Source organism: Rhinopithecus bieti, unplaced genomic scaffold (assembly GCF_001698545.2).
Source record: "Rhinopithecus bieti isolate Rb0 unplaced genomic scaffold, ASM169854v2 scaffold_20840, whole genome shotgun sequence".
Taxonomy (NCBI): Eukaryota; Metazoa; Chordata; class Mammalia; order Primates; family Cercopithecidae; genus Rhinopithecus; species Rhinopithecus bieti.
Genome location: NW_016809955.1, coordinates 354,177 through 381,232, shown reverse-complemented (window position 1 = coordinate 381,232; position 27,056 = coordinate 354,177). Strand labels below are relative to the sequence as shown.

At 41.6% G+C, this 27,056-nt stretch overlaps 1 protein-coding gene and 1 pseudogene across 7 annotated transcripts in view; one reads left to right on the top strand and one right to left on the bottom strand.

The window, feature by feature from the left end:
* AP2B1 (adaptor related protein complex 2 subunit beta 1) overlaps positions 1-27,056 on the bottom strand; it is a 141,980-nt gene that overhangs the window by 13,535 nt on the left and 101,389 nt on the right. For all 6 annotated transcript variants that reach the window (XM_017890989.1, XM_017890995.1, XM_017890992.1 and 3 more), the window contains 2 exons: positions 4,807-4,891; positions 3,802-3,888 (listed from right to left, as the gene is read on the bottom strand). In XM_017890989.1, coding sequence (XP_017746478.1) covers positions 3,802-3,888; positions 4,807-4,891 — 172 coding nt within the window. The remainder of the gene's footprint in view (positions 1-3,801; positions 3,889-4,806; positions 4,892-27,056) is intronic.
* Positions 15,049-15,705, top strand: LOC108541451 (60S ribosomal protein L13a pseudogene; annotated as a pseudogene). Its single transcript, XR_001888967.1, has one exon. The product of XR_001888967.1 is annotated as a 60S ribosomal protein L13a pseudogene (transcript).

Here is a 27,056-nt window from a genome sequence, read left to right as displayed (position 1 = left end):
TACAGTACCTAACTAATGAAAATAGATACATTAAGTCTCTGAGCTTTTCTTAATATTATAAACACTTAATTTAAAAAACAGGTTTGTAGAACTGTTTGTTACAAAGATTCCTTTCCAGATATGGCTGGAGATGCAACTACTTCTTGTGCACTGAAAGACAGTAGTCCCAGATACCTATTAACCCCAAATGTAGCTGTAATGGTAAGATGTAAAACAGATTCATACAGATCTCCCAACATCCACAGAAATGATCAGTGCTAGGAAGGAGAGAGTTCTGTCAGCAGCTTTCTGATCTAACATTTTCTAGTACTTAAACAATTAGTGGCATCATAAGCACTCCCATCATATACTTTTCTCTTAAGATCTGATTAATTATTAAGACTTGGGAAGAGGGTCTGTTTCTTTATTCTCTAGAAAGACATGAAAGAGCAAAGTAAAGCTCAGTGCTAAGTTGGTAAGTCCTTTAAGCCTGTGACTTCCTGTAGCCCTCAGAGTGTTAGTTCCATCTGTCAAATGTCTATGCTAGCACAGAAAAGCTATTTAAAGTGTTGGTGCTATTGTGATTAGGGCAGATCAGCTGGAAAGGATGGTATTTTTAGCTCTCAGCTAGACCCAGGGTGTTGAATCAGAAGGCACTAAACCCGAAAATGTTCACGTTAATAGAGCCCTCGAGACTGGAAGGAAATCTAAAGGCCAGGGCACTCCAGACCTGGGGGTGGACTCAAAGGAAGAGCTGGAAAGGATTAGTTGCAGGAAGTGGTCTTGCAAGACTAGCAGTGATTTAGTGTGGGAAAATGATGGCACTGGACTCCTGGAGAAAATGAAATGGCTGTTTTCCCCTGTTTCATGTGCCGCATGGCCACAGAGCAATGTATCACTGGAATCTGATTCCCTGGTATTTGGAGCACCTACAGCATGGAGCGATTGGCGTGAGGCCATGACAGAACTGATCAAAACTGAATTTGCTCTGAGAAACATCAAAGGGCACAGCCCCACTAGGAGAAATGCCAGACACTTCCTCTTTGATAAGATCACAAAAACATGCTGAGGTGCAATAAGAGTTCAAAACTCCAGTCTAAAAGCAGGAGGATTTTTTCATTCTGTTACTTTGACAGACCAAAGTCCTCAGTCACCCAAACTTCTATTTTCTTTTTTGAACAACCATGTCCCTTTCATACTGAACAAGTCTGAAACCAAACCTGCTTTCCCATCCCTCTGGTTTACCTTTGCTCTCTCAGAGAGTGTTTTCCAGATCATGTTCAAGGAACACTGGTGGTCCACATGATGTTACTAATAAGCATTTTGTGATTTTAAATTCCAAGGCCAAATAAGTTCAGTTAACACACTGAGTTAAACAGGTTTCTTCAATATAGCACTTCTCAGAACTTTGAGTCTGCTAACGTGCAATGGCAATTTCTAGGTGAAGCCTAGCCTATGCTGTATTTTTCAACTTTCATTGACAACAAAACCCTTTTTCTTTTATTTTCCTTTTTTGAGATGGAGTCTCACTCTGTTGCCCAAGCTGGAGTGCAGAGGCACAATCTCGGCTCACTGCAACCTCCGCCTCCCGGATTCAAGCCAATTCTCCTGCCTCAGCCTCCCAAGTAGCTGGGACTGCAGGTGCCCACCACCACACCTGGCTAATTTTTTGTATTTTTAGTAGAGATGGGATTTCACTGTGTTAGCCAGGATGGTCTCGATCTCCTGAGCTCGTGATCCGCCTGCCTCGGCCTCCCAAAGTGCTGGGATTACAGGTGTGAGCCACCACGCCCAGCCCAAAACCCTTTTTCTTAAGGGGAAAGTGTCCTGAGGAACATACTATTTGAAATGTTGCCATTGAAACAAGTGTCACAAAGGTGAATATAACCAGGGGCCTGGTCTCTTCCTAGCTGGGTACAGAGGCGGCTCCTCTAACAGGATCCACCAGTGAGCCTCAAAGTGAGGGACAGATGACACTGTCATCTTCTTCAAATATGGCACAAAATGAAAAAAATCAATTACTGAATTAAATTGAAACAATTAATTATTATGATGGAAATTACAGAAGACCATGCTTCAGACACCTCTCCAAGAGCTCCAGAGACATGAAACAATTATTATCAGAGGCAAACATCTGCCTGAAGTTTCTATATGCAAAGATGCCTGTCTGAATGTCTTTTGAGGGTTCCAGGAGGGCTTCAGTCTCCTGAATGTCTCAGAGAGGGCCTATAGGAACATCAAGTTTAAAAGGTATCACAGGAAGGAGCTGATCACTATGATGCTGGATTTCAAAAGGCCTAAAAGATTCATCTGAACATAGAATATGCATATCACATAGAGCCATAAAAAACTAAAATTAAAAACAAAAAGCTGGGCTGGGTGCAGTGGCTCACACCTGTAATCCCAGCACTTTGGGAGGCCAAGGCGGGTGGATCACGAGGTCAGGAGATCAAGATCATCCTGGCTAATAGGGTGAAACCTCGTCTCTACTAAAAAAAAAATACAAAAAAAAATTAGCCGGGCCTGGTGGTGGGCGCCTGTAGTCCCAGCTACTCCAGAGGCTGAGGCAGGAGAATGGCGTGAACCCAGGAGGTGGAGATTGCAGTGAGCCGAGAGTGTGCCACTGCATTCCAGCCTGGGCGACAGAGCGATGCTCCGTCTCAGGGGCGGGAGGAGATGGGGGAAGCTGGAATGAGAAGGCATTATTATTATTATTATTATTTGCTTTCTATACTGCCGTGTTGCCTCCTTCCCCCAGTGCTATGCTCCAGCTGCAATGGGAGGATGGCAGTGTGCTGGAAATTCCTTATGAGAACCACCAATGTATGCAGGAGTAAATGAGGGGTAAATGAGGAAAGAGGAGGTACCGACCAAGCACCAAGGCTCACTTTCATTCAAACTCATAAAGCCTAGGACTAACCTCAAAAGAGAGAGAAAGAGCTCTAAAGAGAAAGAGAGCAACAGTGAAACAAAGGCAGGACTCTGAATAACTTAGGGCTCCTTTCATTCCTGAGAAATCCTTGAGAGAAACACAGCCCAAGGGACTAATAGCTGCTATTGTTTCTCTTCTTGGGATATCCCTTTCATGTTCCTTTACAGTAATAAAGTTAACTACGAAAGAGTACAGAGCTTTTTAATGGTGATTAAAGAGGTTAGTATCATCATATGAAAGCTGGCACAGGGCAGTGTAGTAAAAGGTTACCAACTAGGCTTTTTTTTTCTTTTAGAGAGACAGGGTCTCACTATATTGTCCAGGCTGGTCTTGAACTGGACTCAAGAGATCCTTCCGTCTTGGCCTCCCAAAGTGCTGGGATTACTGGTATGAAACACCATGCTTGGCCCAACAAGGCTTTCACTAACTATGATACATTATTTAATTATAAACACAGGGTTCTAAGTACAGAATCTCAGAAAGAAAGTTAACCTTCCTCCAATACCAAAAATTGATATAAAAGAAGAAATGGTCCTTTCAATTACTAGGGGAGTGCATGTTCTCAAGTGCCACTTCAGTTTTTGATTATTAGGATGTTTAAGTAACAGAACTAACACATCTTTAGTGAAGAACTGGGTAGATGGGTTGATTCTAGCTTGTTTCTTAAATCTGTTAGCTTGTAAGTAATCTAGTACCTACATCAAAACATACCTACATCAAATATACCTTTTTAAACAGAGGTTTGCAAAGTAATGTATCTACCATATACACCCACTAGAAACATAGTAGATACAGGGGAGGATAAAAGGGTAGGCAAAAGAAAGATTAAAATTTCAAATATCTAATTTGATTTACTAAGATGAAAATGAAATTTAGAGTATATTACTCACCAGCATTTAAATGACATTCCTTAATCTGAAATTGAAGTTCATTTTCATTGGGAATATCCTTCCATGTTGCAAGGAAGACCTGGCGCTCTGTATGGGGAAGCAGAGGGGAAGGATGGATGTGCATAATCTGTCAGTATTCTGATTTTTGATGCCTTGCATCATATTTTCCTTTGTCATGCTGGCCCTTGCAATACAGCTAGCAGCAGGCTGCGACTGGAGCCAATGCTGAGCTCTGCAAAAGTGCTACACTTCAGATCAATTAATCCCTCATCAATAACACTAGGATATATTGGAAGAGTCTACATCTAGGGTTTCATTTTGGCTCGTTTTCCTATTTTGGTGACTTATGACCTTTCTGAGACTTAATTTCTTTATCTATAATTACATCCGTCCTGCCTACTCCAAGAGCTATTGTGAGAATCAAATCAATTAAGTGCCAACATAGTTTAATATGCACCAATATAAGCCAGTTTTATTAGATTGTGGTTCATAAATAAGGGAAGAGAGAAATGTTAATAGGCATGTTGGGAGTTCTGATGGTTTATTACAAATTACTGAATTCTTAGCTTGAGGCAGTATGAACTTAGTACAGAGTAAAGTGCTAAATTTACATGTATTATCTCATGAAATAATTATAAAAATTACTTGCACTGCAAATTTGGAAATGGAAGTTCCAAAAAGTTTATCACCTTGACCAGTCACATAGCAAATAAACGGCAGAGCTGAGACTCGAATCCATATTTACCTGGTCCCCAAACCTCTTTTTCTGTATCCTGGGGTGACTGGATTATTCAGATATTGGGCACTGTGATTTAGAGACCAATGGCAGAGCAAGAACGATTGTGACACAGAAGAATAAATAATAAGCAATTATTAAGAGCTTTAGAATATCCTTACTCCATTTTTTAACCTCAAAATAACTAAAAACTTCTGGGGCTATGCTCTGCCTGACATGCAGAGGAAGGGCAAAGGTATATTCAGCAGGATAGGCAGGAACGTACTTACCCATTTTGCCATCTTCTACAAAAAGCACATTGAGTGGGATGAGGCAGCTGAAGTAGAAGACATCGATATTGTTTTTCACAGCCACCTGCCAGGAAAGCAACAAGGTAAAATGAGGACATCGCAGGGAGCCAGGTAAGAGGAAGAGAACAGCGCTGTGTCTAGAAATATGCATCCCTATTTCCTTTCTCTTTCAGTCAGTGCAGGTCTCCCCAGATCAAGACAAACTGGCCCATTTAATGCAAAGTACACCCTTACTCCATTGCCATAGAACTGTGACAACCTGCAACTCTACCTCCTTCTAGAAGGCCTGTCTTCAAGGCACAACTTGTATACCAGGAATAATCAAGTCTGTGATTTTTTTTTCTCTATGATTAATAGTAGCTGCTACCACTTACTAAGTTACCTATTAATGATATTATTTCTAATTCACATTACAACAATCTCAAACAAAGTAGATATCATTCCCCTCTCATTTCACAGATAACGAAACTGAGGTTTAGAAAGACTAACATCCAGAGTCATGTAGCTGGTACACAGAAGAATTAGGATTCAAACAGAAATTTGATGCTAAACCTTGATTTTTATTTCTCCCCACAATAACTAGTGCCATACTACCTCTTATTTTTTATTTTTTAAAATATCAGTTTTAAAATTGTTTCTTTTGTAAAATCTTATTTCCCAGGTCTTATGGTTGGAAAAGGCTTGTTGGGCCCAACATTGGTAAACCTGATGACTATAAGAACAAAAAACCTCTAAGCAAGCAAATAAATGAATTTTCTTCTCACAATACAAACTTCTTGACTATGATTCTACCATAGCCTGCTTAATTCAGAGCATGCTGTTTTTTTAAAAAGCTACAAGAAGTACTTTTATTCAGGGCAACACTGATTGGTACATACATTCAGGAACAGGCAGACTGCACAGCAGCAGATTATAAGGCCCTTATGCTGTAAGAAGAGGGAGTAGGAGGAGACTTGCTCTAAGTCACCACCTCTTACTGTTTTCTGTCACTAATGACTTTCCTATCTATGCTCTTAGCACTGTAGGAAAACATTTCTCTGAGCAAGTTCTATGATCAGTAACTATACCTGTTTCTCTCTCATTTTGCTCTAAAAACAAAGTTAAAAAGTGCTTGTCTAGTACACTATTCTCACTCTCTGCCTTTTATGGCAAATGTCTACACTTCAACAGCATACTGACCTCTTAAAAACTGTGGCTATGAGATCCAAATATCCTCTTTCTCAAGTACTTCCAGTCCTTCTACATTTAGTATCAACTTACCTTCCTTACTTTAAATGGTGCCTGTATTCCCTTCTCCATAATATGTGTGTTCTCTCTCCCAGAAGTGTCCATCCAACTATTTTTCTTGCTTTTAACCTGTCAACTAACAAGGCTAGGAGTTTGTGACCTATATATAACATGGCCTGATGCCCAAAATGCTGAGATAGGATTCTTAAAAAGCTTGAATCTGGTGAATTTAAGCAGAGTAATGTCAGGAAAGAGGAACTAAAGGTATTCTTTAGGATGTACTAGAGCATGGGTGGGTGTGGTAGTTCAGGCCTGTAATTCCAGCACTTCGGGAGGCTGAGGCAGGCGGACCACTTGAGGTCAGGAGTTCCAGATCAGCCTGGCCAACAGGGAGAAACCCTGTCTCTAGCAAAAATACAAAAATTAGTTGGGCGTGGAGGCGCTACTGAGGAGGCCGAGGCGGGAGAATAGCTTGAACTTGGGAGGTGGAGGCTGCAGTGAGCTGAGATAGTGCCACTGCACTCCAGCCTGGGTGACAAAGCAAGACTCTGTGTCAAAAAAAAAAAAAAAAAAAAAAAGGAAGGCTGGGTGCGGTGGCTCACGCCTGTTATCCCAGCACTTTGGGAGGCCGAGGCAGGTGGATCACGAGGTCAGGAGGCCGAGACCATCCTGGCCAACATGGTGAAACCCTGTCTCTACTAAAATACAAAAAAGTAGCCAGGTGTGGTAGCACGCACCTGTAGTTCCAGCTACTCAGGAGGCTGAGGTAGGAGAATCGCTTGAACCCAGGAGGTGAGGCTGCAGTGAGCCGAGATCGTGTCACTGCACTCCAGTCTGGTGACAGAGCAAGACTCCATCTCAACAAACAGCAACAACAACAAGGAATGTACTAGAGCACTACTTCCAAAGATTCATGCCAGCTGTGGGCTTCTGGGAAAGAGGTATTTTCTAACTCATCTGGTACTTAGCAGATAAGAGAGGAGAACTCTTATTTCAAATAAGGGCACCAAGAAGACCTTGAGACAGGGCTGGGCTCTGTAAAGAACCTTTAGAAGTGAAAACTGGGGCCGGGTGTGGTGGCTCATGCCTGTAATCCCAGCACTTTGGGAGGCTGAGGCAGAAGTTCGAGACCAGCCTGGCCAATATGGTGAAACCCCGTCTGTACTAAAAACAAAAAAAAAAAAAAAAAAAAAAAAAATATTAGCTGGGCATGGTGGCGGGCACCTGTAATCCCAGCTACTTAGGAGGCTGAGGCGGGAGAACCACTTGAACCCAGGAGGCAGAGGTTGCAGTGAGCCGAAATTGTACCACTGCACTCTGGCCTGGGTGACAAGAGTGAAACTGTCTCCAAAAAAAAAAAAAAAGTGAAAACTGGGGTGATGGGGGTAGGCTAATGGTGGGTCATGTAAAGGTCTCATGTGAAATGCAAGTGATTATCTTTGACTATAAAGTAGTATCCCCATTCTCTAGAGGATAATATTAGTGGTTCTTAACTGAAGGCCTATATCAGAATCATCTGGAAAGCTTTTTCAAAACAGATGCCAGGCCCTACCCTACATGAAATAATTATAATCTCTGAATCTGGGACCTGGCATAAATATTTGTGAAAAAGTTCCCAGAAAGATCAACCGGATAAGCAATTAATTTAGAACATTGTTATCTAAGAAGTCTGAATGGTTTGTAAACATCTTGTTCTTCCAAAAGAATCCTTATGCCAACAGGAGCCCTTTAACAATGGAAAGGACACGATAAGGTAAGCGGTGCTAAACTGTTCTGCACTGTAGACCCTTTGGACAAACAGAGGAAAGCCACTGACTCTCCTGCTGAAAAACGTACACACAACATTTTGCCATAGAATTTCAGGAGTTTCGGGACACCCTGAGGGCCTTCCTGGGACTTCTACTGTAGAACAATTTTCTGAGGAGCTAGGATACCCATACACCAGAAGCAGCAGATATAGAGGTTCAGAGCATGGACTTGAGAGCCAGAACACCTGATTTCAAATTCTGACTCTGACAGTTTCCTGTCTGTAAAATGTAGATCACAAAGTACTGAATTCATGGGGTTGTTATGAGGACAATGATTTAATATTTGCAAAGCACAGTGAACAGCCTTGACTCATAAGTACTGTGGTAAGTGTCTGTTCAAAAAAGAAAAATTCGGCTGGGCGCAGTGGCTCATGCCTGTAATCCCAGCAGGCGTGAGCCACCATGTAAGCTTTGGGAAGCTGGGGCAGGCGGATCACCTGAGGTCAGGAGTTTGAGACCAGCCTGGCCAACATGGCAAAATCCCATCTCTACTAAAAATACAAAAATCAGCTAGGCATGGGGGCGTGTGCCTGTAGTCCCAGATACTCAGGAGGCTGAAGTGGGAGAATCAGTTGAACCCAGGAGGCAGAGGCTGCAGTGAGCCGAGATTGCGCCACTGCACTCCAGCCTGGGCAAAAAAAAAAGGCTCCCATCTCAAAAAAAAAAAAAAAAAAAAAAAATCACTCTGCTTTCACCATCTCCTGTTCTACCTCGTTTACTCAGAATCCTAATTAAGGATAACCACATTAGACTTATCTGAAATCTTACACATGCTCAGATGTAGTACTACTATTATGTTAAAAAGATTAGAAGAGATTTTTTAAAAGGCTTATTGGCAAATTGTTAGCTTAATGGTTCCTTTTGCTACTGCCTTGGTAAATTATCATCTCTTTACAGGATCAACTACACAGGTCATTCATTGGGGGAAGCAGTTCATCTCTTTTACATTAGCTTTTCAAAATCTGTATTTTGCAGCTCTCAAATTTTCACTCTAGGCTAGAACTGGGTTCATTTCAAGAATATAGGCTTCCCCAGATCTGACTCCTGCCTACCTCTCCAGCCTACTTCCTTAACTACATCAAAATTACTTCTTATTCCCCAAATACTGGAAGTCACAGCTTTGTACCTTTTTTATATGTTGTTCTTCCTTTTTTTTTTTTTTTTGAGATGGAGTCTGGCTCTGTCACCCAAGCTGAAGTACAATGGTGCGATCTTAGGTCACTGCAACCTCTGCCTCCCAGGTTCAAGCGATTCTCCTGCCTCCTGAGTAGCTCGGATTACAGGCATGTGCCACCACGCCTGGCTAATTTTTGTATTTTCAGTAGAGATGGTGTTTCACCATTTTGGTCAGGCTGGTCTCGAACTCCTGACCCCGTGATCTGCCCACTTCAGCCTCCCAAAGTGCTGGGATTACAGGTGTGAGCCATCACACCCAGCCTATATGTTGTTCTTTCTGCTTAATATTTTCTTCTGCTTAAGCTTAGTACTGTCTGGAAAATACCTATTTAACCTTAAGGTTCAGTTCAAGATTAACACTTCCCAGAAAGCTCTAACCCCTCCCCACAGCACCCAGCGTATTCAATTCTATGACAGCATATAATAATGGCTTACTTCCGGCTCACCTATAATGAACTCCTTGAATGCAGGGTCTGTCTCTCATCTTCGCTAGCATATTGACTACCTCAATAAATATTTGTTGCATGAAAATAAGGGGAAGATGTTCAACAAATAAAAATGAAACACTGTGTTTCTCAACATTATTTCTACCTCGACATCATTCATATACATAACAGAATCCCATCAGTAACATCTCTCATTAGGCACACTGATTCTCAATGAGGCAGGAATGGGGGGATGGGATGATGTATGGGTTCTTTTGGTTTCAAATCACTGAGCTAAATAATATGTACATGCTAAGAAAGGATAAAATAGGTAGTGGATCACAACCCAAAGAATGCTAGGTTCTCCAAGGATAAGCCAATCATATTTTGGGTGTCAAAAAAGAACCAAGGGAAAAACACAGTACGAAGCCAGTTTAATTCCAATCCTGATGCTGACTGCTCTTAAATATAACTAAATCAGCCTTAAAGAGCATGATATTGTTGTTGGAGGGAGAGAGGAAAAGAGAAAGACAGTTTCTTGTTTTCTTATTTAAAAATTCACTATCCCAACAGGTATAGATAGTAGGAAGATATAATCCAGACAAGTTTCTAAACTATTTTCCAAGAGCTATAACATCATGCCTAGATTGCCTGAGGGAAATCAATGATCACATATATATCCAACCGCCTACTTAATATCTTCACTTGGATAATAGGTTGCTCAAAAGGAATATGTCTAAAACCAAACTCTTTTTTTAAAAAATTAACTTTTATTTCAAGTTCAGGGGTACACGTGCAGGCTTGGTATATAGGTAAACTTGTGTCATCAAAGTCTGTTGTACACCTTATTTTATCACCCAGCTATTAAGCCTAGTACCCATTAGTTATTTTTCCTGATCCTCTCCCTCCTCCCACCCTCCACCCTCTAGCAGACCTCAGTGTGTGTTGTTCCCCTCTTTGCATCCATTTGTTCTCATTATTTAGCTCCCACTTAAAAGTCAGAACATGTGGTATTTGGTATTATGTTACTGTGTTAGTTTGCTAAGGATAATAGCCTCCAGCTCCATCCATGCTCCTGCAAAGGACATGATCTCATTCTTTTTTTATGGGTGCATAGTATTCCATGGCATATATGTACCACATTTTCTTTATCCAGTCTATCACTGATGGGCATTTAGGTTAATGCCATGTCTTTGCTATTGTGAATAGTGCTGCAATGAACATATGTGTGCATGTGTCTTTATGATAGAATTATTTGTATTCTTTTGGGTATGTATCCAGTAATGGGACTGCTGGGTCAAGTGATATTTCCATTTTTAGGTCTCACCTTTTTTTTATGAGACGGAGTCTTGCTCTGTCACCCAGGCTGGAGTGCAGTGGCGGGATCTTGGCTCACTGCAAGCTCAGCCTCCCAGGTTCACGCCATTCTCCTGTCTCAGCCTCCGGAGGAGCTGGGACTACAGGCGCCAGCCAGCACGCCCGGCTAATTTTTTGTATTTTTAGTAGAGACAGGGTTTCACCGTGTTAGCCAGGATGGTCTCGATCTCCTGACCTCATGATCCACCCGGCTTGGCCTCCCAAAGTGCTGGGATTATAGGTGTGAGCCACCACGCCTGGCCCATTTTTAGGTATTTGAGGAATAACCACACTGTCTTCCACAAGGGTTAAATTAATTTACACTCACACTAATAGTGTATAAGCCTTGTGTTTTTCTCTACAACCTCATTAGCATTTTTTTTTTTTTAATTTTTTTAGTAATAGCCATTCCAACTGGTGTGAGATAGTATCTCATTGTGGTAAAACCAAACTCTTAATCTCCCCTCCCCACCTCCAAGTACAACCTCCTGCTGTCTTTCCAAACTCAGTAACTACTACGGGATTCTGCAAAGCCTTTCACAGTCTCTCTGCCTCTCCACTAGTCTTCCAGCCACATCCCCCTATACCTTCCCTTCACAGCACCTAGCTTCCCCGGTATATGCCCAACATAGCAGCCAGAGTGATCTTAAAATGTAGGTCAGCTCATAAATACTTCTCTGCTCAAACCTTTCCATCTCACTCAGAATAAAAACCAGTTACAATTGCCTATAATCCAACTCCTCCAACCTCTCTGAGGTCGTGTTAATACTCTCCTCCTTGCTAGCTCTACTCCAGCTGCAGGAGCCTGTTGTTCCTTCCTTGCACATAGCAGGTACACTCCTACTTTCATGGCTTTTTGCATTTGCTGTTTCTTCTGTCTACAATGTTCTTCTTCCAGAAATCCACGATTCTTTCCCTGTCTCCTTTGAGTCTTTGCTTTAACCAAATATAATCTTTTCAGATAGTCTTCCGTGACCAACATATTTTTGTAAAACTGTACCACCCAACCTCCAACTCCAGTACTTCTTTTATATTTTTCCACTGTCCCCCCTAGCATCTGATATACTATGTATTGTACTGATTTGCTGGTTTATTGCCTGTCCCCATGCCACATACCCCACTTGTGGTAGAATATAAATTCCATGAGGGAAATAATTCCTGTCTTCTATTTGCCACAATATTCTCAGTTTTTAGAATAGTGACTGGCACAGAATATGTGCTGAATAACAGTTGTAAAATAAACTATACAAAGTTTCTGACCTCACTTGGGTTTACACAATAATGAACTTAAAAATTCTATGGGGCTTGGTGCAGTGGCTCGCTCCTATAATCCCAGCACTATGGGAGGCCAAAGGGGAAGGGAGGATCACTTAAGGCCAGGAATCTGAGACAAGCTTGGGCAACCAGAGTGAGACCTTGTCTCTACCAAAACAAAACGAAACAAAACAAAACGAAAAGCCGAGTGCAGTGGCATGAGCCTTTGGTTATTCAGGAGACTGAAGCAGAAGGATAAGAGGATAGGAGGATAGGGGTCCAGGAGTTCAAGGTTACAATGAGCTACAACTGCACCAGTGTACTCCAGCCTGGGCAATAGAGTGAGATCCTATCTCACAAACAAGCAAACAAAGTCCCAAAAGCACAGTATTTCTCACATTTTTCTAGTGTATTTCCCTTAACAGAAGAGGAAATATCTGGGAAAGAGGCAGGGGGATGGGTCAAGATTAGGGGTATAATACGAAGTAGACTATCATAAGAACAAATCTCTTTGAAGTTCCATGATAAATTCCATCATGTACCCATATATGTTTGAATATGTGTTTCTCCCTTTAACTTTGAGTAAAACTGATGCTCTAGGAAAATGTGCTATTGTGTATTCTTTAGCTTCCATAAAGAATACACATGGTAGTTGGTGGGTCATGACCAACTGGTAGTTCTTAAAATTAACTAAGTGGGTTGAAACTGGCATTAAAAAAATAAAATGAAAAATATCACAGCGCATCTCATGAAGAGTAAGTAATGTTTCCCGAAACTGTTCAGTTTTATGTATTGTGTGTGTGTACACACTATGTAAAATACATTTCTTACTGTAAGTGGCAGTCAAAAAAGTATAAAAGCTACAATACACACACACCACAGTAAACAGTGAGAAAATGGGTTCAGTGAGTGAAGGACAGAATGCACACCTCAGCTTCTGCTTTGAGAATGCCCAAAGCAGATCACAGATGGTACCAAGAAGATTACCTAATCCTCTGTTCCTTTGGTATGTCGTGTGCAACATGTGACCATAACAATATTAACCTGCTTCTTAGGGACATCAATAGGAAAGCAAACAGAAATTATAAGGCACTTTGAAAACATAAAAGTGGGCTATAAATGCTTCATAATAACAATGATTGTTTAAAGTTACTTTAAGTGGCTGCTGAGGAAAGAGCAACCTGTCAGCTTCAGCCTGTAACCAGCTATTAGTTTCTTCCCATAGTATAGGAAGCCTGCTGCAGGAGCTACAATCCCTTTATGGTGGGACAGCTGGAGATGAACAGGCTAAATTAATATTCTAACCTTATACTAATATACTCAAAAGTACTATAAAAAGGTACAACATGAACTCAGTCTGAACTCTGGCAAATTAGGCCTCTTACCCCACCTCTCACCACAGGTAACCAAAGGAAGCACTGCCACGAGGAAAACCAAGTGAAGTAGTGCAGGGCTTGCCTTTGAGATTGTATCATCTACTCTTCCATAACGTCACTTGTGACCTTTCCTCGTTTCTGAAGAACTTTTTTTTTTCTTGTATTCCTCTTCTCCATTTAGCTTTTGGAAAGATTATTTGCAGGCTGGTCCAAGCTAGGACCAGGGAGTGACGTCAACCATCTCCACTTCTCTGAGCAATGATGATTCAGATGTGTTTTAAGTACCACACGACCTAGTCGACAGATCCTAGGGGAATGGCTCCGAGTGACAGGTTTTTAATGGTACTTACTCCAACAGTGTGATATATATCATCTGAGACTCAGGCAGAAGTGGCCCTTTCTGCTAGGTGCTGGAGTTAAACTGACGGGTAGTTCTGCATTTCTAATCAACACCAAAATCCATCTACCATCTTAAGTTTATTTTATTTATTTTAATGTCTTTTTTGATACAGGGTCTTGCTCTGTCACCCAGGCTGGAGGGTGGAGGCATGATCACAGTTCACTGCAGCCTTGACCTCCTGGGCTCAAGTGATCCTCCCGTCTCAGCCTCATGAGTAGCTGAAACTACACGTGTGCCACCATGCTTGGCTAACTTTGTTGTTTTTGTAGACATTAGTCTATATACTAGACTAGACTAGACATACTAGTCTTACTATGTTGCCCAGGCTACTCTCAAACTCCTGGACCCAAGCAATCCTCCCACCCTGACCTCCCAAAGTGCTGAGATTACACAGGAATGAGCCACTGTGGTTGGTGATCCAAAGTTTAAATAGCATTTCAAACTCTATTGACCAATAAATTATCTGGGAATTCTCAGAGACCCTGACAAAACAGAAAGGTCTATCTATGATATTAGACAATATCTGATAGAGTTAAAAACATAGCAGAAAGAGTCATGAAATGTCGAATGACTTTCCTTCCAGTACTAATTCCATTTTAAACTGAACAGCATCTTTAGTTCACTTCCAAGACTAGGATTCAACCAAGAACTCTCTTCCCATATTCTTTCTTAGTCCACCCAATAGATCAGGTGGATTATATGATAGCTGAGGAGGCCTCAAATGGTATACCAAACTGCTGTTCATCCTGAGTATAAAGCCATATTGATTTATTCTCAGGAGACATTAGGACATTGTTCGTTAAGAGTATGTGGACAGTGGAATCCTTTATAGGGAAAATTTGACAGAGTAGGCAATGGTTCCATGTCCCTAATATGCACTTCAGTGTTTGAAGTTTTCATATTTAAACAGTTCTCAGAACCAGAAATGAAAGCTTTGAACAGAGCCTTCAGATGATCTCTAAAATTGTAAATCCTCTAGTAGCACATATAATTATTGGACTTTAAAAAGGCAATGAGCCCCTAAAAGCCAGTCTCTCTTAGTAAGCCTTGATTCGAAAGAAAGCCAACAGAAACCAAAAGACACTGAAACTGAAATACTATGACTTCTCCTGTAGTCCCCATTCTGCTATGAGATCTGCTTAATCTCAGTCTCAAAAAACTCTCAAATAATTGAGACCATGAATTAGAAATGCCTGCAAACTGCTTTTCCCAGGCGGCTGCTGAAGATGGCGGAGGTGCAGGTTCTGGTGCTTGATGGTGGAGGCCATCTCCTGGGCCGCCTGGCGGCCATCGTGGCTAAACAGGTACTGCTGGGCTGGAAGGTGGTGGTCGTACGCTGTGAAGGCATCAACATTTCTGGCAATTTCTACAGAAACAAGTTGAAGTACCTGGCTTTCCTCTGCAAACGGATGAACACCAACCCTTCCCGAGGCCCCTACCACTTCAGGGCCCCCAGTAGCATCTTCTGGCAGACAGCGCAAGGCATGCTACCCCACAAGACCAAGCGAGGCCAGGCCGCCCTGGACCGCCTCAAGGTATTTGACGGCATCCCACTGCCCTACAACAAGAAAAAGCGGATGGTGGTTCCTGCTGCCCTCAAGGTTGTGCGTCTGTTTGCCTACAAGAAAGTTTGCCTATCTGGGGAGCCTGGCTCACCAGGTTGGCTGGAAGTACCAGGCAGTGACAGCCACCCTGGAGGAGAAGAGGAAAGAGAAAGCCAAGATACCGTACCAAAAGAAGAAACAGCTCATGAGGCTACCGAAACAGGCCGAGAAGAACGTGGAGAAGAAAATTGACAAATACACAGAGGTCCTCAAGACCCATGGACTCCTGGTCTGAGCCCAATAAAGACTGTTAATTCCAAAAAAAAAAAAAAAAAAAAAAAAAAAAGAAGAAGAAGAAAAGAAATGTCAGCAAATTAAATCTCCAGAACACTAAAGATTAGATAAAGATTGTAAAGTGGTATGAATAGACATTGCTTTAAAAGACTTTGGATTACACTGTCAAAATCACCACTGGGGCAGGAGAAAATAAGAATGACGAACCTTCAGGGCTGTCAAATGGGAGAAGTCCAAAGCACAGCAAGGTCAGAACTACTTAAATCAAATTTTGTTAACTATTTTGCAACTGAAATAGATTCTCAAGTACTGCTTTAAAAGAGAACCCCCTGCCCCGCCCCTGCAAAGCCATTTGGAAAAAGGGTGAGTAGGTCACAATTTTCATGAAAGACTACCTTTGTGGAGGGTAGAAAAAGTAGCCCACCCATAGCCATCACTGCAGCCATCTATAACTGTGGAGGCCAGGCATGGCTCATACCTGTCTGTGATCCCAGCAATTTGGGAGGCCAAGGCAGGAAGATTGCTTGAGCCCAGGAATTTGAGACCAGCCTGGGCAACATGGTAAAATTTCATCTTTACAAAAATGAAAATAAAAAATTAGCCAGGCGTGGTGGTGCACACCTACAGTCCCAGCTACTGGTCAGGTTGAGGTGAGACAATAACTTTAGTCTGGGAGGTCGAGGCTGCAGTGAGCTATGATCGCGCAACTGCACTCCCGCCTGGGAGACAGTGTGAGAACGCTGTTCCCTCCTTCCCCACCCCTCAAAAAAAAGAAAAGAAAAGAAAGGTAAAGAAAACTAGGGAAGGTCAGGCTAAATTCACACCCTCAAAGTTGCAACACAAACTCCAGTGCAGCTGGGTGGTTCATTTTTTAAGTTTCATTAAGTGAGACTTAAAAAAATTCATTTCCAAAGTTGAATTTCAGTGTATGGGTCTCAGTCTTTTCACTCCTTATCTCTCAATTTCTAAACAATCATACCGATTTCGCACCAAAGTAAGCTTTCTAATAGCAAGTAAAGAAAAACCTGAAATTGAAAAGTACTAGACCCTTTTTAAAAAACCTTTTTTTTCTATTTAAAGGCAAAAGACTGTTTTGAGTATCTGAAAAAATTGTTTTCTTAAAAGCAAACAGAAATAATGAATACCTATTGCCAAAAGACAACTTTTTTTGCCCTACCTTTTGAGACGGAGTCTTGCTCTGTCACCCAGGCTGGAGTGCAGTGGTGCGATCTCGGCTCACTGCAGCCTCTGCCTCCCGGGCTCGTGTGATTTTCCTGCTCAGCCTCCTGAGTAGCTGGGACTACAGGCTCATGCCACTACGCCCAGCTAATTTTTGTACTTTTGGTAGAGATGGGGTTTCGCCATGTTGGCCAGGCTGGTCTTGAACTCCTGACCTCAAGTGATCCGCCGCCCCAGCCTCCCAAAGTGCTGGGATTACGGGCGGGAGCCACCGTGCCTGGCAGGCCCTTGCTTTTAAAGTTTGCCTCCTTACACCTTTGTGTTTATCAGGATTATGAAAAAGACAGGCTTTTCTGTTTTCACAGTAAAAGGGCTTGTTCAGCGCCATTTCCTGTCAGGCATCTAAATGATTTTAGTTTTCCTGAGGCTCCATAACACTTGTAAGAGCATCCTTGAACTTCTTCATTTACTGAGTTTGAGCTTCCAAATTTACTCTAGAAATATTAACCAAAATAGTCTTAAGGCTCTTTAGGATAATAATTTAATAGTCTCATGGTGGCAATTTGGTTTTATTTTAAAGAGACATACAGATATAAGTTAGCAACAGAAAAAATTCCCAAAATGTGAGCACAGTTAACTTGTGCTATGTTCCTAGTCATCTCCAATTTTGAAAATAGGGTCCATTAATGTGCTGTGATCTTGCCTTTCCTAATATCAAGGAAGCAACAGCTTCTAATATTTGTTCTGCCTTCTTGAGAGAAAATAAATTTGTGATTATAGTCTTCAGATTAAACTTGGGACCAGGACCAGACCTATCCAGATAAAAGGGAATTATATTAAGAGTCAGAGGATAGAATGCAAGGCTGCTGAGAAACAACAGGCAGAGGCTGTATTTAGGGGTACTCTGTCAAGATGAAGAGATAGCCTTACTTAGTTTGGTTCAAGAACTAGATGAATCTGATGTTGGTTAATACTTTCTTAAATGAAAGCAAAAAGACTCATTTAACAACAAATATTTATCTAGCACCTACTGTGTGCCAGACTTCATTCCAGGCACTGGGAGACAGAGCAGTGGGGGGAAAAACATAGACAAAAACTGCTGTTCCTTTGGAATTTGCATTCTAGTAGGAGAGGGGCAGGAGGTGATAATAAATAATTCGGTAGTAATTAAAATATAATGAAATGCTATGGGGTAAAAATAAGGGAGATTGGTAGTACTGGGAATGAACGGAGAAAACCTTACTAAAAAGGTACTATTTAGCCAGGCGTGCAGTGGCTCAGGCCTGTCATCTCAGCACTTTGGGAGGCTGAGGTGGGCGGATCACTTGAGGTTAGTTGTTCGAGACCAGCCTGGTCAACATGACGAAACTCCCATCTCTAATAAAAATATAAAAATTAGCTGGGCATGGTGGCGGGCACCTGTAATCCCAGCTACTCGGGAGGCTGAACCTGGGAGGTGAAGGTTGCAGTGAGCCAAGATGGCACCATTGCACTCTAGCCTGGGCAACAGAGTGAGACTCTGTCTCAAAAAAAAAAAAAAAAAAAAAGAACTTATTCCTTCTATCTAACTGTATATTTGCACCCACTAACCTACTTCTCTTCATTTCCCTCACCCCCCATCCTCTGGTAACTATCATTCTATTCTCTTTTTTGGGTACTACTTTAGTAAAAACCTAAACGAAGTAAGTAAGCTATACAGATACGGAGATTGGGAGAAGGCACATTCCAGACAAGGACAACAGTCAATTAAAAGGTCATGAGCTGGCAGCATACTGTATTCTAAGATCAGTGAGGAGACCAGAGTGGCTACAGTGAAGGGGAGGAGTAACAGATGAAATCAATGAGGAAAGGAGTGAGAGAAAGGCATAGCTAGATCGCCCAAGGTCTTGGAGACCTTTGGTAAGATTTTGCCTCTTCTGCTTAGAAACTGTTAATGCAAATTCTTCCAGGTGGGGAGATGAAAGTTGCTTAATTCTTGCTATACCACTGGCTATACCGGTTATATTCAAGGTTACCTGAGTTTAACAGTAAACCCTACTTAGCAAATAGCTCAAGTTGTCCCTCAGCCCCAACCCACCCCTACTATTAACACAAATAGTATTCAAAGATGAGACAACAGCAACCAAGGGCACATCAGCCAGTACATGTAGCTGTGTAGCTATCATTAAAGGGAAAAGATAAGACAGGTGCCTTTCGGCTTATCTGTCAGGCAGGCTGAAAGGCCTGTGAAATTATTGCTGGCTGTTTGTGGCAATTGAAACTATATAGAGTAATTCTGTTGTAGGCTGCTAGAAGAAGAGAGGATTAGGGGCCAGTAAAAAAGATTGGTCAGTATAGTATCACAGGGGGATTATACATTGGCAGAAAGCAGTCACATATACATTTGCTGTAAGTTAGGTATCTGAGTATAATAGGTAACCTACCTGAGGGTTACCTGAGTGTAACAGGCCAGTAAAATAGCAAGAATTAAGCAACTTTCACGACTCTGATAGGACCATACCTATGTCACTGGCAGCTGTGTGCCTCACAGGGAACCCAGGGTCAAGGGAAAATCATGCTAAGATACACTGCATCTATTCCTACTCCTGGGTAGCTTCCTCATTTAAAAAGTTTTATAGGTTAAACAAAATAAATCAAGAACTTATAGCAAATGTATATGTGACTGCTTTCTGCCAATGTATAACCCCCCCGTGATACTATGTTGATCAACCCAGTTACTCTTCAGAAATCTTACTGGCCCCTAATCCTCTCCTCTTCTAGCAGCCTACAACAGAATTACTCTAAACAGTTTCAGTTGCCAGAAACAGTCAGCAATAATTTCATAGGCCTTTCAGCCTGCCTGACAGACAAGCCGAAAGGGACCAGTCTTTCTTTTTCCCTTTAATGATAGCTACACAGCTGCATGTACTGGCTGATATGCCGTTGGTTGCTGCTGTCTCATCTTCGAACATTGTTTATGTTAATAGTCAGGGGTGGCGAGAGGTGGGTAGAGGGACAACTTGAGCTATTATTTGCTATGTGGGCTTACTGGGTTTTGCTTTGTTTTGTTTTTGGTTTTGGTTTTGAGATGAAGTCTCGCTCTGTTGCCCAGGCTGGAGTGCAACAGCACAATCTGGCTCACTGCAACCTCTGCCTCCTGGGTTCTAGCGATTCTCCTGTTTCAGCCTCCTGAGTAGCTGGAATTACAGGCGTGCGCCACCATGCCCAGCAAACTTTTTTGTATTTTTGTAGAGACAGGGTTTTGCCATGTTGGCCAGGCTGGTCTCAAACTCCTGACCTCAAGTGATCCACCTGCTTCGACCTCTCAAACTGCTGGGATTACAGGCGTGACTGTTAAACTTTAAAAATGCATTTAGGCTGGGTGCAGTGGCTCATGCCTGTAATTCCAGCACTTTGGGAAGCCAAGGCAGGTGGATGGCTTGAGCCCAGGAGTTCAAGACCAGCCTGGGAAACATAGCCGGACCTCAACTCTACAAAAAATTAAAAAAAAAAAAAAAAATCAGCTAGGTGTGGTGGCATGCACCTGCATTCCCAGCTACTTGGGAGGCTAAGGTGGGAGGATCACTTGAGTCCAGCAGGTTGAGGATGCAGTGAGCTGTATCTGTGCCCCTGAACTCCAACTTGGGAAGTTGAGTAAGACCCTGACTGAAAAAACAAACAAACAAAAACATTTAATAATACTGTACGGAATCAAAAAATCCTGAAGGCAAGACTAGAAAACTACCAGTTAAGGTGATTAAAATTCTACTCTAATTTAGTATGTCATAGAAGACCTAGTAGAAATTCAATAAAAGAACAGACTTCAGTAATAATAGGCAGTAATCGGTGTCAATCTAGAATCAAATCTAGGTTCTAGATATTAAGCATACATCCTCAGATTAGTTAGCTGCAAGTTAGAAATCAAATGGGTTCACGGTTGTGCCTATGTTCTGCCTAGTGGACAGTACAACTTTACATGGACAAAAGGAGGACACGTGGCTGTCAAGATGACTGGACAGATGGGCAGGCCACTGAACACAGATGCTGTCTCTGGGTAGTTCCACTGGGGAAGCAGGTCATATAGAGGGACATAAATTACTGTCAGGAGCACAGCAGGGGCTATGGAATCGAGAAGTTCTGTGCTTTCCTGTTCTGAGTACTTGCCCTTCAACTCCAGGGTTCCTGGAAAGGAAGGCTGCTACCAAGTCAAGGATCATCTTTCATTCACACACTTTTCAAAAGTGATTAGATAGTATTTTCCTTCAGTCTCCAAACTATAACTGATTCCAACTACATTTACCAGGGTCCCTCCTTCTAAATGGATTTTCTTCTAAAATTAGAACAGTAAAACTGACATTATATAAATGTCCTGCCATAAACTTAGGCTTTCCTGAAGTAGAAAAAAAAAAGAAAATAAATTCAGACAAAGAGTATGTTTTCATCACAGGCCCACCTGATTGACTTTCAGGCCCTGGGTGCCTTGATTCAGAAACTTAATCTATAAAAATCTCAAAATGTAGAACTAGGATCTACAGACAGAACCTAAACGAAGACATTTTATTTCAGATAAATTACTAGGTGTGGTGGCTCACGCCTGTAATCTCAGCACTCTAGGAGGCTGAGGTGGGCAGATCACTTGAAGTCAAGAGTTTGAGACCATCCTGGCCAACATGGTGAAAAAACCTCATCTCTACTAAAAATCCAAAAAATTAGCTGGGCGTGGTGGTGGGCACCTATAATCCCAGCTACTTAGGAGGCTGAGGCAGGAGGATCACTTGAACCTAAGAGGCAGAGGTTGTAGTGAGCAGAGATCACACCATTGTACTCCAGCCTGGGTGACAGAGTGAGACTTTGATTCCCCCCACCCCTGTCCCCTCCCCCCTCAAAAAAAGAAAACAAAAATAAAAAAACGTCAAATAAACAACTGCCTAACAGAGTTTTATGAAGACAGAATGGGTCATATAGGGTAGTAAATCACTGGTGGCATTCATGTACGCACTGATTTTCCCATCACTGCCAATACAGAGTGAATTCCATCAAAAACAGATAGGGTTTGAAATAGACAAAATTAAAGACCATCCCTTCCAACTATGAGATTTTACATTCCTTACGTGTACATGGTCACATGGCTCAAAGCTTTTCTGCAGTTTTATTCAAATATGTATGGACCTTAATACTACAAAGCCTATGCATAACCCCTTCATTAAAAATTATGAATAATGCACTTTCTTCCCCATCCCGTTAAACATCATGCTATAGCAAAATATAAGAGAGTAAACATGAATGAGAGCAGGGTATGGCTCTCAAATTCAGTCCAGCTGAGGAAAAATCTGAGTGAGTTCTCTGTAATTCCTATAACATAGGTTTTTATCAGCTGGGACTAGAAAGAGGTAGCTATTTTACATCCAGAATTCAAAGTCCTCTACTGCATTACAAGGTTAAATCTAAAGACCACAAGGTTAAATCTATTTCTAATCATTTATTAAACTAGAAACATAAAACTGATTCCATTATTCATCATTAACTCCTCGCTTATAATCATGATAAAAAGATGGCTGTGAATTTAACAAATAAAAGCCCACAAATCACTTTTATTACCATTTTAGAATTACTGTGTGAAATTCATTATCCTTTCTCAGGATGTCAGCATGGATTTCTATTACCTGGGTAATCTGACCCAAGTTTGTAATATATTGAATATGAATACTGAATATGAATATGTAATATACTGAATTTCTCAGATGAGATTAAAGAATATGTTTATAGTCCTGATGGGACATGAAGAATATGTCAAACTGGAAGTAGCAATCTCAGTAAGTAATCTTCTATTTTATTTTTTGAGAGCACAATGTTTTAATCTTTCATAATTAAGACTCCAGCACCTACATACTGCTTATGGAATATTTTAGGAGGAATATTTTTAGGTCTACAGGGATCATTTGGATAGCAGATCCAACAATGGATCCAACTGTCTGACGTGAGAACCTCTATATAGTTCCCAAAAGATCCACCACTTCAAGGACTCACTGTCTATTCAAGCAGCATCGTGGTCCCACAAATGCAATCAGTGTGTGCAGTCCTCAATTGTGGATCTTGGAAGACCAAAGAAGGCTTCAACACTGATTTGTTTGGCTTGCACAACAGTCAAAAAACGTCAGCAAATGCCAAGCTGGTTTGCTTCATTTGATGGAAGCTGCTGAAAAGGTCTTTCGTTTGGAAGCGTCTACCAGTTTTTCTGGTATAATAGCTACAGCTGTGGGCTTTCTGAGTGTGAATGGACACATGCAAGACATGAAATATCAGGGACAAGCACCATCTGCAACTAACTGTCTCACAGGCTGGAACTACATGTAGGAGTAGCAAGGGACAGAATCTCCTCAGAGCCATATACTAGCAAAATTTGGCTGACAATGATCTTAAGACATGAGTAAACAGGATTGTAAGATCGTGTCCTTTGCAGCTAGTGTCTTCAACACTTTCTGTCCTAATCAAAGGTTAAATGAACAGACTGATGAATATTGCCTTGTTTTAGAAAGATATGCAAAGAAAAAAAAAATAAGAGACATCATGTCTATTTCTTTTCTCTAATTAATATTCAGCCTCTCATTCAACAATGTTTATGTGAGATTTAAAGGCAATAAAGAGAGGGATAACAAAAACGATACATGGGAAAGGGTTAATTCTTTCTCCACAGGTTCACTTCTAAGGTTCCTAATTATAAAGTTGTATAGCAGGAAGGAAAGAAAGAAAAACTTTTAAGGTGCTATCAGACCTCTAGGCAGAGATAGTAGATTGAAAAATCACATTTAAGTTTCTTTTCTCCTGGAAAGAGTTCTGCCATAACTAAAGGGAAATAAAAAATTTTCAAGGTATAAATTCATAGAGATAGTAAGAAAAAGATATAACAGCAACAATATCTTGGTACCTGGAAAGCAGATGGATTAGCAATACTACCACAGAATTCTCAAAGTCTTAGGACTGGTAGCACCTCTGGAACTGTATGGTGGGGAGTGTTAAAAGAGAGAGGATTAAGATGTCAATAAGACTTCTAGATCCCAACCTCGATTCTATACTGCTGGACAACTCTTAGGTCTCTAGGCCCTGCATAAAACTGAAGATTGATTCTTTTGGAGATGATAAAATAGAAGGCACTTAGAAGTAAAAGCCAAACGTGGCTGAGGGGTGGTGAATGAAATGAATTAATGCATACTGAATGCTAAGACTCTCCAGCCCTCTTTCCCAACTTAGCTCCCCGTGAGGCTGGCAGAAAGCCTTTCTATTTTAGACAGAGACTTAAAGATAACTTTTGAAAGAATCGAGCCAGCCCAGAGAGGAAAATTCAGCAAAAAATCAAATGGAAATCCTAGAATTAAAAAGTACAATATCTGAAATGAAAATGCTCTGGATTAGTTTAACAGAAGGTTGTTGCCTATAGAAGAAAGAAGCAGTGTACTTGAAGATGGATCAATAGGAATTATCCAATCTGAAGAACAGAGAGAAAAAAAGATTAAATTTAAAAAAGCAGCCTCAGTGATCTGAGGGATGACATTAAGTGGTCTAACACATATGTAATTGGAATTCTAGAACGAGAGAAGAGACATAATGAGGTAGAAAAAACATCTGAAGAATGACAAAACATTTCCAAAATTGGGGAAAACTATCAACTTGCAGATCCAAGCTCAGTGAGCTCCAAGCCAGAGAAATACAAGAAAAACACCTACATACATAATAGTCAAACTGCTGAAAACCAAAGGTAAAAGAAATACGGAAAAGGAGGCTACAGATTGGCACTGCCAACAGAACTTTCTTTCTTTTTTTTTTTTTTTTTGTGAGACGGAGTCTGGCTCTGTCACCCAGGCTGGAGTGCAGTGGCCGGTTCTCAGCTCACTGCAAGCTCCACCTCCCGGGTTTACGCCATTCTCCTGCCTCAGCCTCCCAAGTAGCTGGGACTACAGGCGCCCACCACCTCGCCCGGCTAGTTTTTTGTATTTTTTAGTAGAGACGGGGTTTCACCGTGTTAGCCAGGATGGTCTTGATCTCCTGACCTCGTGATCCGCCCGTCTCGGCCTCCCAAAGTGCTGGGATTACAGGCTTGAGCCACCGCGCCCGGCCGCCAACAGAACTTTCTAAAGTAAGGTCAATGTTCTACTCCTGCACTACTGTCCCATCTAGTAACCATTAGCCACACATGTATTTGAAATGTGGCTGATGCAATGATGAAACTGAATTTGTTTGATTTAATTTCAATTTACATAGCCACATGTGGCTAGTGGCTATCATATTAAACAGTGTAGCTAAAGAGACTTAAGAGCTATCAACCCACCATAATATGTGCACTTTACTGATTCAAACACAAAGTAATAATAAAACAAAAAAAATTACAATAAAATCTGAACATTGATTCGATATGTGGTATTAAGGAATTCTTGCTAATATTTTAAGTTGTGAGAATAGTTACCGTAGTTAAATTTTTTAAAAGAGATCTGTTTCAAAGATATATACCGAGCTAGGCATGGTAGCTCATGTCTGTAATCTCATGAGAGAGGATCACCCAACGTCAGGAATCCGAGACCAGCCTGGTCAACATGGTGAAACCCTGTCTCTACTAAAAATACAAAAATTAGCCAGGTATGGTGGCACGTGCCTGAAATCCCAGCTACTCGGGAGGCCGAGACAAGAGAATCACTTGAATCCGGGAGGCACAGGTTGCAGTGAGCTGAGATCACACCACTGCACTCTAGCCTGGGCAGCACAGCGAGACTCCATCTCAAACAAACAAGCAAACAAACAAACAAAAAACGAGACCTACTGAAATATTTACAGATTAAGTGATATAAATTTCTGGGATTTGCTTCAAAAGAATAGAGTAGGGTTATGGGAAGGGGTATAAATGATATTAACCGTGGATAATTATTGAAGCTGGATGATGGGTACACAGGGACTCATTATACTATTCTGCTTATTTCTGTAATGTTAAAAATATTTCATAAAAAAGTTTTTTTTTCTTTTTGAGATAAAGGCTCACGGCTCATTCTGTCACACAGGCTGGAGTGCAGTGGCGTGATCTCAACTCACTGCAACCTCTGCCTCCCTGGCTCAAGCAATTCTCCTGCTCCAGCTTCCTGAGTAGATGGGACTATAGGCGTGTGCCACCATGCCTGGCTAATTTTTGTATTCTTAGTAGAGATGGGGTTTCGTCATGTTGGCCAGGCTGGTCTTGGACTCCTGGCCTTAAGTGATCGCCCTCCTTGGCCTCCCAAAGTGCTGGAGTTACACGTGTGAGCTACTGTGCAAGTCCCCATAAACAAGGTTTTAAAAAGTAGAGCAAAAGGAAAAAGGGATGGAAAATAGGAGGGGAAAACAGAGTCAGTCCAGGAGAATCAATATCCAAATAGCAAGACTTCTGATAAGAAATAGAGAAAATGAAGGGGAGAGCATCAGCAAAGAAGTTAAAGAAAAATTCCTTGACTTGAAGGACATGAGTTTCCGGTTTTAAAGAACCCAAAGAGTACCCAGCATGATGGGTGAAAAGACAGTCAGAGTCACAATGAGGCATATCATTGTGAAATCTGAAACACTGAGGACAAAGTACAAGCTTTCATTGAGAAAAAAACAGGGTAAAGGCAAGGATCAAGAATCAGAACGTCTTCTGATTAGGAGGAAAATGATTTCTAACCTAGAATTTTATACAGCAGCTGTCAAACAAGTATGAAGACAGACTAAAAGAGACATTTAAAAACATGTAAAGGCTCAAATCTATGGAATAGTCTACATACCTATTCTCAGGAATCCACTGGAAAATGTGTTTCATCAAAAGAGGGAGTAAACCAAGAAAAGGACACTGTAATAGGAGATCCTGAGTATGAGAGAGCTGATGAAGGGAATGAATCCCCAGGGTTAAGATGAAAGGAGGTCGCCGGGCGCGGTGGCTCAAGCCTGTAATCCCAGCACTTTGGGAGGCCGAGACGGGCGGATCATGAGGTCAGGAGATCGAGACCACCCTGACTAACACAGTGAAACCCCCTCTCTACTAAAAAATACAAAAACTAGCCGGGCGAGGTGGCGGGCGCCTGTAGTCCCAGCTACTCGGGAGGCTGAGGCAGGAGAATGGCGTAAACCCAGGAGGCGGAGCTTGCAGTGAGCTGAGATCCGGCCACTGCACTCCAGTCAGGGCGACAGAGCGAGACTTCGCCTCAAAAAAAAAAAAAAAA